Below are 12,119 nucleotides of genomic sequence, written 5' to 3'. Positions count from 1 at the left end.
ATTGTATGGGGTTACAGTTTAGGTGACAACTGAGTGAAAACAGAGAAGCAGAAATGCAGCAATTCTCAGACTTACCTCAAACTCAGCATGCTTGTGGACATCTTCAGCTCTTTGTCGGTTCAAAATAAATTCTGCTTCATTTGCAACACGCACTATATGGTCTTTCATTGCATGACATAATAATCTAAAATAAGAAGAATCAAAATCAACCTTTGTACTTGATGCACATAAAATAAGTTATTTCAGCAGATTTACTTAAAATGGAAAAAAAATAAAATTAATGAAACTACTGTGATGTAATTGCCAAATTAGTTGACATGGAAAATTTAATTTTATTGAAAATTTTTTGTATTTCTGAAAGCACAAAAAAATCATGTTATATGGAAAAACCTTGCTACGTATTATTCAATAGAAAAGTTCTTTATGGAAGCATTACATATCTAGTCTGCTTTTAACAGCAGTCTCAATATGAATATGAATACTATACTATCATTGAAAAAAATCTAGACAACTGCTTAAAGTCTTACTGATACCTTTATAGCATTAAATATAAATATTCCAATTTCAAAGTCTCAGATTACTGGAGATTTAAAATTTTATAAAAATTGTAAAATAATATAAATATCTCATATATTTTTCAAACATCTGAGTGAAAAGTGAATCATGTTTCCAAGTTCTCATGGCATCAGGACTAGACAAACTTACTTAGACAGAAGGAAAAAAATAGATTAAGATTGGACGGGGACTGAGGATATCCATCACACACCTTAAATTAAGACTTTTGTAAAGACCACCAAATACCATGAGATGCATAATAAAACTGCAGTATAAAAAACACTGTTGTGAATAATGCTGATATCTTACTGGGCTGGAAGAACGGAAGCAACTGCTTTCTCGTCCCTACAGTCCGTATCTAACCTTCCCCGTTCTACTCAAAATTGCTTTGCTTTTCTTATCAGCAGGGAGGAAATATCTTCTGGGATGCAAAGATCCGACAGGTCTATTTAGCATCAGGAGGAATTGTTTCTCTTTGTATCAAAATGGCATACGGTCTGGGATTTTCCTTCTAGCAGCATCAGGAAAACACACTAAACTTCAGAGATTCTTACACTAAGAATGTGAAATTTCTAGTGAATTCCACTCTAAGGCTTAGAAGCACCACTAATGAAAGCTATGATTATTAGAAATTAAAGGCATGATTACTAGACCTTACATCCTTAAGATGGAAAGAGCTGACCTCTATTCTTGCCTCCTTTGGTGTGTTCTACCATCTGCGAAGGAAGGAAATCACTTACCCTGAGCTAATGTTTAATATTGGTGTGAGGCATGAGAAGATGCAAATGCCTCTTTTTACAGACAAACAAGCTTGGATCAAGGTTTCACAGTGGATATTTATGCTTTTAATAAGCCTTTTTGTTACATCTAACCCTTTGTGATTCTTGAAAGCAAAAAGTTTTTAGCAAACTATAAGCTGAAAGACTAAAGTTGTTTCCATTGTAGTCTTCAAAATTTAGCTTTATTTTTTAATCTACCCTGCCAGAAGATATGCTTTAGTATTTATTTACTGTTAAGTGTTCAGCTTTTTATTGTTAAGAGGTAAATGTAGAACTGCCCTCAGATATGGATTAGAAGTGAGCATTCACGACTTTAACAAGCTTCTCTAAAATGAGAAAATACTAGAAATGAGTGTTTAACATCTCCAATCAAAGTTTGCATTGCTGGTCTTTCTGAACTTTTCCATATGATATTAATGACCTGGAACCAACTAGCTAAGATTTCAAAACTAAACACACAGATTTCCAGCATCCTGAATTAATAAACTATTGAATAAATGGAGCGCAGTGCAAATTCAGTATCTTTGAGTCAGCTCTGGTCCAGGCAGGATTTCTAGTTCCAAATGGCTTCAGGTGAAATCAATGGGTTTCTTCGACCCTCCCTGCCACAAAGAATTTGGTGAGAAAAGATCAAGACTAACTTCGATACACCAGGTTAATTGTCTCAGACATCTGGGCATAGATTTTACACCCCAAAAACAACCTAAGCTGCCTCTGTCCATGAGCAATGATAAATACATACCATCTTCATCTTAGTCATATTTATCTGTATGAAGAAGCGTTCACGTTCTCCATGCCCATTTATGCACTAAAACACCTACAAGGGACTTCAAATGCATTCCCAGAGAATGCTAATTTCCCCAAGTTATAAACAACTTGCCCATACTCAGGGAAATATATATATATATATAAAAGAAGAAAAAAAAAGATCTGTTCACACTAATCTCTGGCTACTTTAGAGAAAATGAAAACTTTTATAAACATGCAGCAGATGATTCACAGCAGCTGGCTGAAACTGCTGGTGAACCCAGCTGTACCTCCCACCACCCTAATGGACCTTTCTGCTCCAGAGACTGAGAGATCTGATGCATTTGGGAACAACTTCAGAGTTGCTGCAGCTTTTGGACAGCACATCAGGCAGACTAAGCCAGATTTCAGGTAACCTCAAAATGCCACAGATCTTCAGGACCCAAAGTCAAGGAGATGAGGGAACCAGGGAACACACCTGAGTGCTGGCTCCTGACTACCTACACCACTCAGATTAGCTCGGCTTCCACTCATTTTTTGGCTCACTCTGCCTTCCATATTGAAAATGTACAGGCATGTCCAAGGGACAGTTCACTGAAGACACATCGATGAGACTGAATCAACTTAAACTCTCTCCAATGCTACCCAAGAAATTTCTGCAGGTGTTTTCATGCCCCAGCACACATACAACACATCACTCTGTCAGTTAGCCCTCATGTTATTCCAAACAATCTGAACTAAACAGACAGAATAGTAATAAGTAAATCTTAATAATAAGTATATCTTAAGGTGAAACAGGAACCGTACAGGATTCAGGAAAGAGCTGGACTAAGTGCTGTGTAGGATGAATGAAGACACTCTGCTCTAGCAGGTGCTAACCTTAAGCAGTACGAACATAGGCCAGTCCAGGCTATTTGGTTTTATCTGAAACTACAGACATACCTGCTCTCTTCCTTTTTGTTTGTTGTCAAAAATCTTATCTATGGAATATCTCAATAGCATTTCAACTGTGTCTAGATGTTTTTTTCATGCACTCTCATATCTCTATCACTGATTGTGATTTCTTCAAGAAAAAGACAAAAAAATTGTTTTGTGCAGTGGTCAGCACTTTGGGATTATGACAGAAGTGAGGCCACAACCTACCGACTCTATTGAACAATTAAATAATATTGTGGCAATGTGTGCTAATGAGGGATATATTGTGATTCACTTACCTTGGGTGCTTGTATGCACCTGAGACAGAAAAAACTAGGTAAACTATGCTTTTGCATCTAGAAGACCATTAAGAATTATACTAGTCTTAAAATCCCTTGCCAGAAAGACAGACTTTTTCAAAAGAGAAGGGTTAAAACCTAGGCCATCATTTAGAAATCTTGAATGCCTCCAAAAGAAGCCTTGGCCTGGATGTTTTTATTTGTAAGTGCAAGAACACAAGGCAGAAAACAGAAGCATAATAAGTTAAAGCAGTTAAATGTGTCATCTTAGTTTGAAAGGAAAGGCAGCTGCTACAAGGTCAGGGAAGTGACGCCTTACAGAGGTTTTTGCAAAGGATCTTGCTTATGTGCTTGCTGTACTTGTTCGAGAAAACTTCTTACTTTCTGAAATTGAAGAACACTACTTAAATACAATTTTTTTGGTACTGATTTTTATATCTAATGGGAAATTATCCTGTATTCTCAAACTATATTTCTATTAAGCAAAAGATGGCAAAAGCGTTATTCTTGTAATAGCTGGATTAAATCATAGCCAGGTAACACTGATTGAATCTCAAATTCATATAGATGCAGCACAACTCAGCACACTGTCGTAACTGGGTTACACCTGATGAATATACACGGTAATGTGGTCATCCTTTGAACGCTTTCCAATTTATCTAAATCCTTACTAACTCAATCACATGCATGGCATAAGATTAAAAAAAAAAAAAGAAACCTCATGCTTTTCTGGCTTAAGAGAAAGTGCTTACAACTATCTTTTGGAATCTTATAGAAAAAGCCATAGAAGTGATTCAGAAAGGATCTCAAATCAGGAGAAACCTCACACTGTAATACTAAAGACTGCCAGTACATAAAAAAAAAAAATAATCTCCCTTCACGCACTGCAGATAAGAGAAAGAAACAAGGACCTCCAGGTCAGCAAATTCACTCTTTCACTGCAACGCTCAGCTACGTCATGCAAACTCTTTCATAAACTGTCTTTAGTTTATGAAAGGCATTTTAATGAAATCTAGCTCATGAAATGTATCTTCAGTTTATGAAAATGTGATCAAGCTGCTTGCCTCTAGCACAGCTTTGGAAGGTTCTTCGAAGGTTAAAACCCTTTTACTTTACAATCCAAATATATTCTTACGTAGTCTTTACTGTTTCATTTCATGCAAATGTTGCCCTAGGTTTACACAACTCTTCTCTCTTCTGTTGACCTTCTGATATTCCATCTATCCCTATTTTACTAGGCTAATTAAACCAGCACTCTGACTTTTCTTGTATGGCAAAACAGAACAGTTAGGAAAAGATATTGCCTTTTGGGTTTTTACTAATTTCATACACTGATTTTACCTATTCTGAAAGTGCATAGCCAAAACTGTGAGCAGTATTCTAGACAAGTTCTAGTCACTATCTACAGTAACGCTGCCTTATTTCAATGGAAATACCTTTTCTGATCCAATTCTAGAATTGTGTTTTCCTTATTCTCAGCCCTGTATTCTAAGACTTTGCACAAGAAGATTTCAGTGATAGATCGGTCTATTACCTCCTCAGACATTTCCAAAAGATGAACGAACAGTCACTAGCATATATTTTCATGAGTATGAACTCCATGTACTGTTACATTATAAAATATTTATGTAACATATTACATGGTGTAATATTTATATTAATGCAGGTTTGAAACCCACCCAATATATCCTGATTGATATTTCAATCATCTGCGCAACTATGCTTGCCATCCACAGATTTCTACAGAGCACTCCCTTCTGGGCAAAAGTCCATTCTCTGCATCTATCCCAAACCATCGTTCTCTACCGGGGTGACCAATCCGAGTAAGAAGGAGCTTGAGGCACAAAATGCATATATATTTGCTAAACAGATGGAAGATCTGAAATTTGAGAGCAGTACCATTTTTCCTGTCCTTTGGAAATAAGAGACGTTCTTTAGTGAGATCTCCTTTTCACTGACAACTGAACACTTGTGAACGAATTCTACCCACTGTTCTCATTTACCCTTGTAAATCCTCACCCTGCCTCAGCAAGACCTAGTAGACCACCCTCAAAAGACCTAGTAGATAGACTGATGTTGAGACAGTGATGAATCAGGCCTTCTGATCATTTTTCCTCCATCCCTTCAGTAGCAGAGAACAGCACTGAAAGGGGCAGGAAAACTCACCTGGTTAACAGGTGGCTCAGGGACTGGTGCCATCGGTCAAATTTTGGCTTCTTTGATCATGGGGAGGTGTACACAGCACCGGGCCTGCTGGCAACAGGTGGATCGCAGCTATCTCAAAGGGGAAAAAAGATTCTTGGCCACAAGCTGGCGGGGCTCATTGAGAGGGCTTCAAACTAGGTTCGAAGAGGGAAGGGGACATTGCCCAGCTCACTAGGGATGAGCCTAGGCTTGGCGTGCCAGGGTCAGGGGTGAGATTGACAGCCCAGCTCAAGTGTGTCTATACCAATGCACGTAGCATGGGCAATAAACAGGAGGAGCTGGAAGCCATTATACAGCAGGACGGCTATGACTTGGTCGCCATCACAGAAACGTGGTGGGACAACTCGCATGACTGGCATGCTGTCATGGATGGCTACAAACTCTTTAGGAAAGGCAGGTCAACAAGGAGAGATGGGGGAGTTGCTCTGTATGTGAGGGAGCAACTGGAATGCATTGAGCTTGGCCCGGGGGCAAATGAGGAACAAGTTGAGAGCTTGTGGGTTAGAATTAAGGGACAGGCTCACATGGGTGACATTACTGTGGGTGTGTACTACAGGCCACCTGACCAGGAGGAGGAGGTTGATGAGGCCTTCTACAAGCAGCTACAAGCAGCCTCACAGTCACAGGCCCTGGTTCTCATGGGGGACTTCAACCACCCTGACATCAGTTGGGAAGACCATACAGCTAGGCAGGCGCAATCCAGGAGGTTCCTACAGAGCATCGATTATAACTTTCTGATGCAAGTGGTGGAGGAACCAACAAGGAAAGGCACTGTGCTGGACCTTGTATTAACAAACAAGGAGGGACTGGTGGAAGATGTGAAGGTCGGAGGTAGACTTGGCTGCAGTGACCATGAAATGGTCGAGTTCAGGATCCTGCGTGGAGGAAGCAGGGCGATAAGCAGGATCAAAACCCTGGACCTCAGGAGGGCTGACTTCGCCCTCTTCAAGGAGCTACTGGGAGGAATCCCGTGGGCCAGGGCTCTCGAAGGCAGGGGCGTCCAAGAGGGCTGGTCGCTCTTTAAACGACACTTCCTCCATGCTCAGGAGCGGTGCATTCCCCGGAGAAAGAAATCGCGGAAAGCAGGCAGGAGACCTGCATGGTTAAACAAGGAGCTTCTAGCGGAGATCAGGCAGAAGAGAAAGGTCCATGGAATGTGGAAAGAGGGGCAGGCCACTTGGGAAGAGTACAGGAACATGGTCAGAGCGTGCAGGGATACGACGAGGAAGGCCAAGGCTCACCTGGAATTGAAGCTGGCAAGGGATGTCAAAAACAACAAGAAGGGCTTCTTCAACTACATCAGCAGCAAAAGGAAGGCTAGGGACAATGTGGGACCACTGCTGAATGAGGCGGGTGTCCTGGTGACGGAGGATGCGGAGAAGGCAGAGAGCTAATGAATGCCTTCTTTGCTTCAGTCTTCAGTGCTAAGACTGGCCCTCAGGAATCCCAGGCCCCGGAGGTAAGAGATGAAGCCTACACAGAGGACGACTTTCCCTTGGTTGAGGAGAACTGTATGAGGGATCGCTTAGGCGATCTGGACGTCCACAAATCCATGGGCCCCAATTGGAATGCACCCATGAGTGCTGAGGGAGCTGGCGGATGTCATTGCTGAGCCACTCTCCATCATCTTTGAGAGGTCCTGGAGGACAGGAGAGGTGCCCAAGGACTGGAGAAAGGCCAATGTCACTCCAATCTTCATAAAGGGCAAGAAGGAGGACCCAGGGAACTACAGGCCGGTCAGCCTCACCTCCATCCCGGGAAAGGTGATGGAGCAGCTTATCCTGGAGGCCATCATCAAGCAAGTGGAAGAAAAGAAGGTTATCAGGAGTTGTCAGCATGGATTCACCAAAGGGGAAATCATGCCTGACCAATCTAATAGCTTTCTACAATGACATGACTGGCTGGGTAGACGAAGGGAGAGCTGTGGATGTTGTCTACCTTGACTTCAGCAAGGCTTTCGACACAGTCTCCCATAATATTCTCCTAGGGAGGCTCAGGAAGTATGGCCTAGATGAGTGGTCGGTGAAGTGGATTGAGAACTGGCTGAATGGCAGAACTCAGAGGGTTGTCATCAGCGGCGCTGAGTCTAGCTGGAGGCTGGTAACTAGTGGTGTCCCTCAGGGGTCAGTATCGGGCCCAGCCTTGTTCAGCTTCTTCATCAACGACCTGGATGAAGAGTTAGAATGTACCCTCAGCAAGTTTGCTGACGACACCAAACTGGGAGGTGTGGTAGATACACCAGAAGGCTGTGCTGCCATTCAGCGTGACCTGGATAGGCTGGAAAGCTGGGCAGAGAGGAACCTGATGAGGTTCAACAAAGGCAAATGCAGGGTCCTGCACCTGGGGAGGAACAACCCCATGCATCAGTACAGGCTTGGGGTGGACCTGCTGGAGAGCAGCTCTGCGGAGAGGGACCTGGGTGTCCTGGTGGACGACAGGTTAACCATGAGCCAGCAGTGTGCCCTGGCTGCCAAGAAAGCCAATGGGATCCTGGGGTGCATCAAGAAGAGTGTGGCCAGCAGGTCGAGGGAGGTTCTCCTGCCCCTCTACACTGCCCTGGTGAGGCCTCATCTGGAGTACTGTGTCCAGTTCTGGGCTCCCCAGTTCAAGAAAGATGAAGAGCTACTGGAGAGAGTCCAGCGGAGGGCTACAAGGATGGTGAGGGGACTGGAGCATCTCCCCTACGAGGAGAGGCTGAGGGACCTGGGCTTGTTCAGCTTGAAGAAGAGAAGGCTGCGAGGGGACCTTATAAATGCCTACAAATATCTGAAGGGTGGGTGTCAGGAGGATGGGGCCAAGCTCTTTTCAGTAGTGCCCAGCAACAGGACAAGGGGCAATGGGCACAAACTGAAGCACAGGAAGTTCCGTCTGAACATGAGGAAGAACTTCTTCCCTCTGAGGGTGACGGAGCACTGGAACAGGCTGCCCAGGGAGGTTGTGGAGTCTCCTTCTCTGGAGATATTCAAGACCCGCCTGGACAAGGTCCTGTGCAGCCTGCTGTAGGTGACCCTGCTTCGGCAGGAAGGTTGGACTAGATGACCCACAGAGGTCCCTTCCAACCCCTACCATTCTGTGATTCTGTGATTGTGTGATACTCTACTAATCTCTACACAAGTAGTCCTCCCACAGGACTAAGGAACTGTATGAAAAGTGTCACCACAGGCTTGCTGTACTTTTTTGTCCCAGTTTCAGCTGGGATAGAGTGAATTTTCCTCTCAGTAGCTGCTGTGTTTTGGATTTGGTGTGAGAAGAATGTTGACAACACTGATGTTTTCAGTTGCTGCTATGAAACCAAGGACTTTTTCCAGTTTCTTACAGGGCCAGACAGACAGCCCGTGCTGGCCAATGGAAATATTCCATAGCATCCACTTTATGCTCAGTTTAGGAATGGGGTTTGACTGGTAGGCAGCTTTCTTTTGGCTCATCTCGTTTCCATGAGTTCAAATCCTCTCTTGTCTGGGAGTTCGAACATCTTTCGGCATTTTGTGAAATTTGTAATTTCCGGGGTCCACCATCACTGCTCAGGGACTGACTGCAAATTGGTCATAGAGTGGTGAGAAAAATTATATTGTATATAGTTGGTTTCGCATATTCATTATTAATCAGTTTCATTAGTAGTAATATTACTATTTCCTTTGTTGTCTTATTAAACTGTCTTTATCTCAGCCCAGGAGTTTCCCCTTTTGTCCATTTCTCTTCACCATCCCACTGGGGGGAAGGGCAGGGGTGAGCAAGCCACTGCCTAGTGCTTAGTTGCTGGCTGCCAGATTCAACTGGCAACATTTTTATACTTTTTCCAGTAATTTGTGATCTACCAAAAGAAAATAGGCACTGACCTAGAATAATGTTTGGCTTTATCTTGTGTGACCATTTCTTCAGTTGCATCATGAATGGCAGAGCTCAGAGGGTTGTCATCGGCAATGCAGAGTCTAGTTGGAGGCCTGTAACTAGTGTTGTTCCTCAGGGGTCGGTACTTGACCCAGTCTTGTTCAATTTATTCATCAATGATGTGGATGAAGGGACAGAGTGTACCCTTAGCAAGTTTGCTGATGACACAAAACTGGGAGGAGTGGCTGATACACTGCAAGGCTGTGCTGCCATTCAGCGTGACCTGGACAGGCTGCAGAGTTGGGCAGAGAGGAACCTGATAAAGTTCAACAAGGGCAAGTGCAGGGTCCTGCACTTGGGGAGGAACAACCCCATGCACCACTACAGGCTCGGGGCGGACCTGCTGCAGAGCAGCTCTGTGGAGAGGCACCTGGGCGTGCTGATGGATGACAAGTTAACTGTAAGCCAGCAGTGTGCCCTTGTTGTCAAGAAGGCCAATGGCATCCTGGGGTGCATTAAAAGGAGTGTGGCCAGCAGGTCGAGGGAGGTTCTCCTGCCCCTCTACACTGCCCTAGTGAGGCCCCATCTGGAGTACTGTTTCCAGTGCTGGGCTCCCCAGTTCAAGAAAGATGAGGAGCTACTGGAGAGAGTCCAGCGGAGGGCTACAAGGATGGTGAGGGGACTGGAGCATCTCTCCTACAAGCAAAGGCTGAGGGAGCTGGGCTTGTTCAGCCTGAAGGAGAGAAGGTTGAGAGGGGACCTTCCAAATGGCTACAAATATCTTCAGGGTGGGTGTCAAGAGAATGGGCCAGTGGTGCCCAGCAACAGGACAAGGGGCAATGGGCACAAACTGAGGCACAGGAAGTTCTGTCTGAACATGAGGAAGAACTTCTTCTGTCTGAGGGTGATGGAGCACTGGAACAGGTTGACCAGAGAGGCTGTGGAGTCTCCTTCTCTGGAGATATTCAAAACCCACCCAGATGAGGTCCTGTGCAGCCTGCTGTAGGTGACCCTGCTTCGGCAGGGGGGTTGGACTAGATGAGCTCCAGAGGTCCCTTCCAACCCCTACCATTCTGTGATTCTGTGATCACTGAAACTGCTACCAGAATTGAAGCCAAACATGCTGCTGTGTCTCTCCCCAGCTGAGCTGATCTCAATCAGGAAATGATGACCAGCAAAAATCTTTTCCTCTTTGAGTAGCAATTCTTACTGGATAAGTTAGAGATTAAACACTGACTTGGTAACTTAAAGTTTGTCTTTACCAAGACAAGCTTGATTTCTATCAATGCCCACAAATTTATGAACCAAAGTTCAAGCTCCCTTACTAGGAAATGGGTTTGATTTGGTTTTAGACTGCATCAAAGGACTTTCAGTAAGGAATCCACCAACAAAGTAGTCTGAAATCACTTGTGACTCCATTCCTGGTACAATTCTATGGGTAAATGAGCTTTCTGTGCAGATAGCTGTGAAGTTTCCAGCTGAATGTATGGAAAATGGAAGTAAAGACTAGAATTAAAATATGCTGGTTCTTTAAATAAGCATGACAGGGCTTAAGTATCTATAGGAATAAGAGTAAACGGCAAGCTCTCCTTTATGTAAAAACTGGAGTCTCAGACTTATGAACTAGAGCAGACTAGGTAAGAGTATGTCTCAGGACATGCTGGTTCATAAATATGAGTTATTTGCATGTTGTTTAGGAGTAGGTAAGAAGTTAATTTGAATCTGTGGCTTGCTTTCCTGAACTCTGTCCTCAGCAAGGTTACTTCAGAAGTCCAGAGTGCTTACAGTTAAAGGGAGTTGTGAAAAAGCATGTGTAATCAATCAGATGCCCCTGTTTTTCAGATATTGCGGTTTAAAAAGGCTGGATTGTGGAGTTCCACATTCCAAGAAGTCATTCAGGTAAATAGCCAGAGCCTAGGAGAATTTATTTTTTTTTTTAGAGTTTTGGAAATAGAGATGGTGAGAAGACTGTACCCAAACTGTCTTGGAAACATGTAAAAAACATAAAATGTTTGCAATATGTTTAGACGTGGATTATGCATTGGGATAGATTGTGACAAAGAGTGCTATTTGTACACCTATCAGAACTGAAGGATGAAAACTTGTATCTCACTAACTATTCTGAGTTTGCTATCCTGCAGTCAGTTCTTCCTAGCAATAATCTCACACAGAGAGAAAGAGGGCTTGTAGCTGTTACACTGCTAGATAAAATAATTATGCTTATGTTACTCAATCTTTCTTTCATTTGAGATAAACTAAAAAAAGCAGATCATTCCCAAGCAGCAATTTTCAAAACAGATTACAAAATGAACATTTGTTATAATTTAGCTAAGGTCTTGCTCCCTCTACTCATTGCTGAAGTTCTGCCAACTCGCATGTCCAGGGAAACAGATGTTCCTCTGACTTGCTTTCATCAGATGCCCATAGCTTAATTTTTCCAAGAAGCAGCCTGGAAATATGTCACTTCTTTACCAAACACAGTTGTTTTGACAGTTATTACTCTTAATGGCATTCATAAGAAATGAAATCTATTGTTGCACTTGGTATCTATCATAGGATTCATAAACTGATCTAACTTGAGGAGTTTGAAGTCCTACAAGATGCTGTACTGCTATAAATACTTTGCAAGTAAATTCCTATAAACTTTAGAAGGCAACGTCTAACACAGGGGTCTGATTTCTAGCAAAAGCACAACGATGAAGAATTTATTAGAGAAAAGTTTGAAACTATAGCATGCAAAGACTACCTACTGGACTACAACATGAGCACATTGGCAAGATAAACTTCATGG

General features: G+C 43.1%; 1 protein-coding gene across 5 annotated transcripts in view; it reads right to left on the bottom strand.

Annotated features, from left to right (window-relative positions):
- The window catches only part of NBEA (neurobeachin), a 544,466-nt gene that overhangs the window by 237,534 nt on the left and 294,813 nt on the right, over positions 1-12,119 (bottom strand). For all 5 annotated transcript variants that reach the window (XM_075420361.1, XM_075420351.1, XM_075420371.1 and 2 more), the window contains one exon: positions 76-184. In XM_075420361.1, coding sequence (XP_075276476.1) covers positions 76-184 — 109 coding nt within the window. The remainder of the gene's footprint in view (positions 1-75; positions 185-12,119) is intronic.

Source organism: Opisthocomus hoazin, chromosome 1, assembly GCF_030867145.1.
Source record: "Opisthocomus hoazin isolate bOpiHoa1 chromosome 1, bOpiHoa1.hap1, whole genome shotgun sequence".
Lineage (NCBI taxonomy): Eukaryota > Metazoa > Chordata > Aves > Opisthocomiformes > Opisthocomidae > Opisthocomus > Opisthocomus hoazin.
The sequence above is the reverse complement of the archived record's forward strand: the minus strand, read 5'-3'. Positions and strand labels throughout refer to the sequence as shown.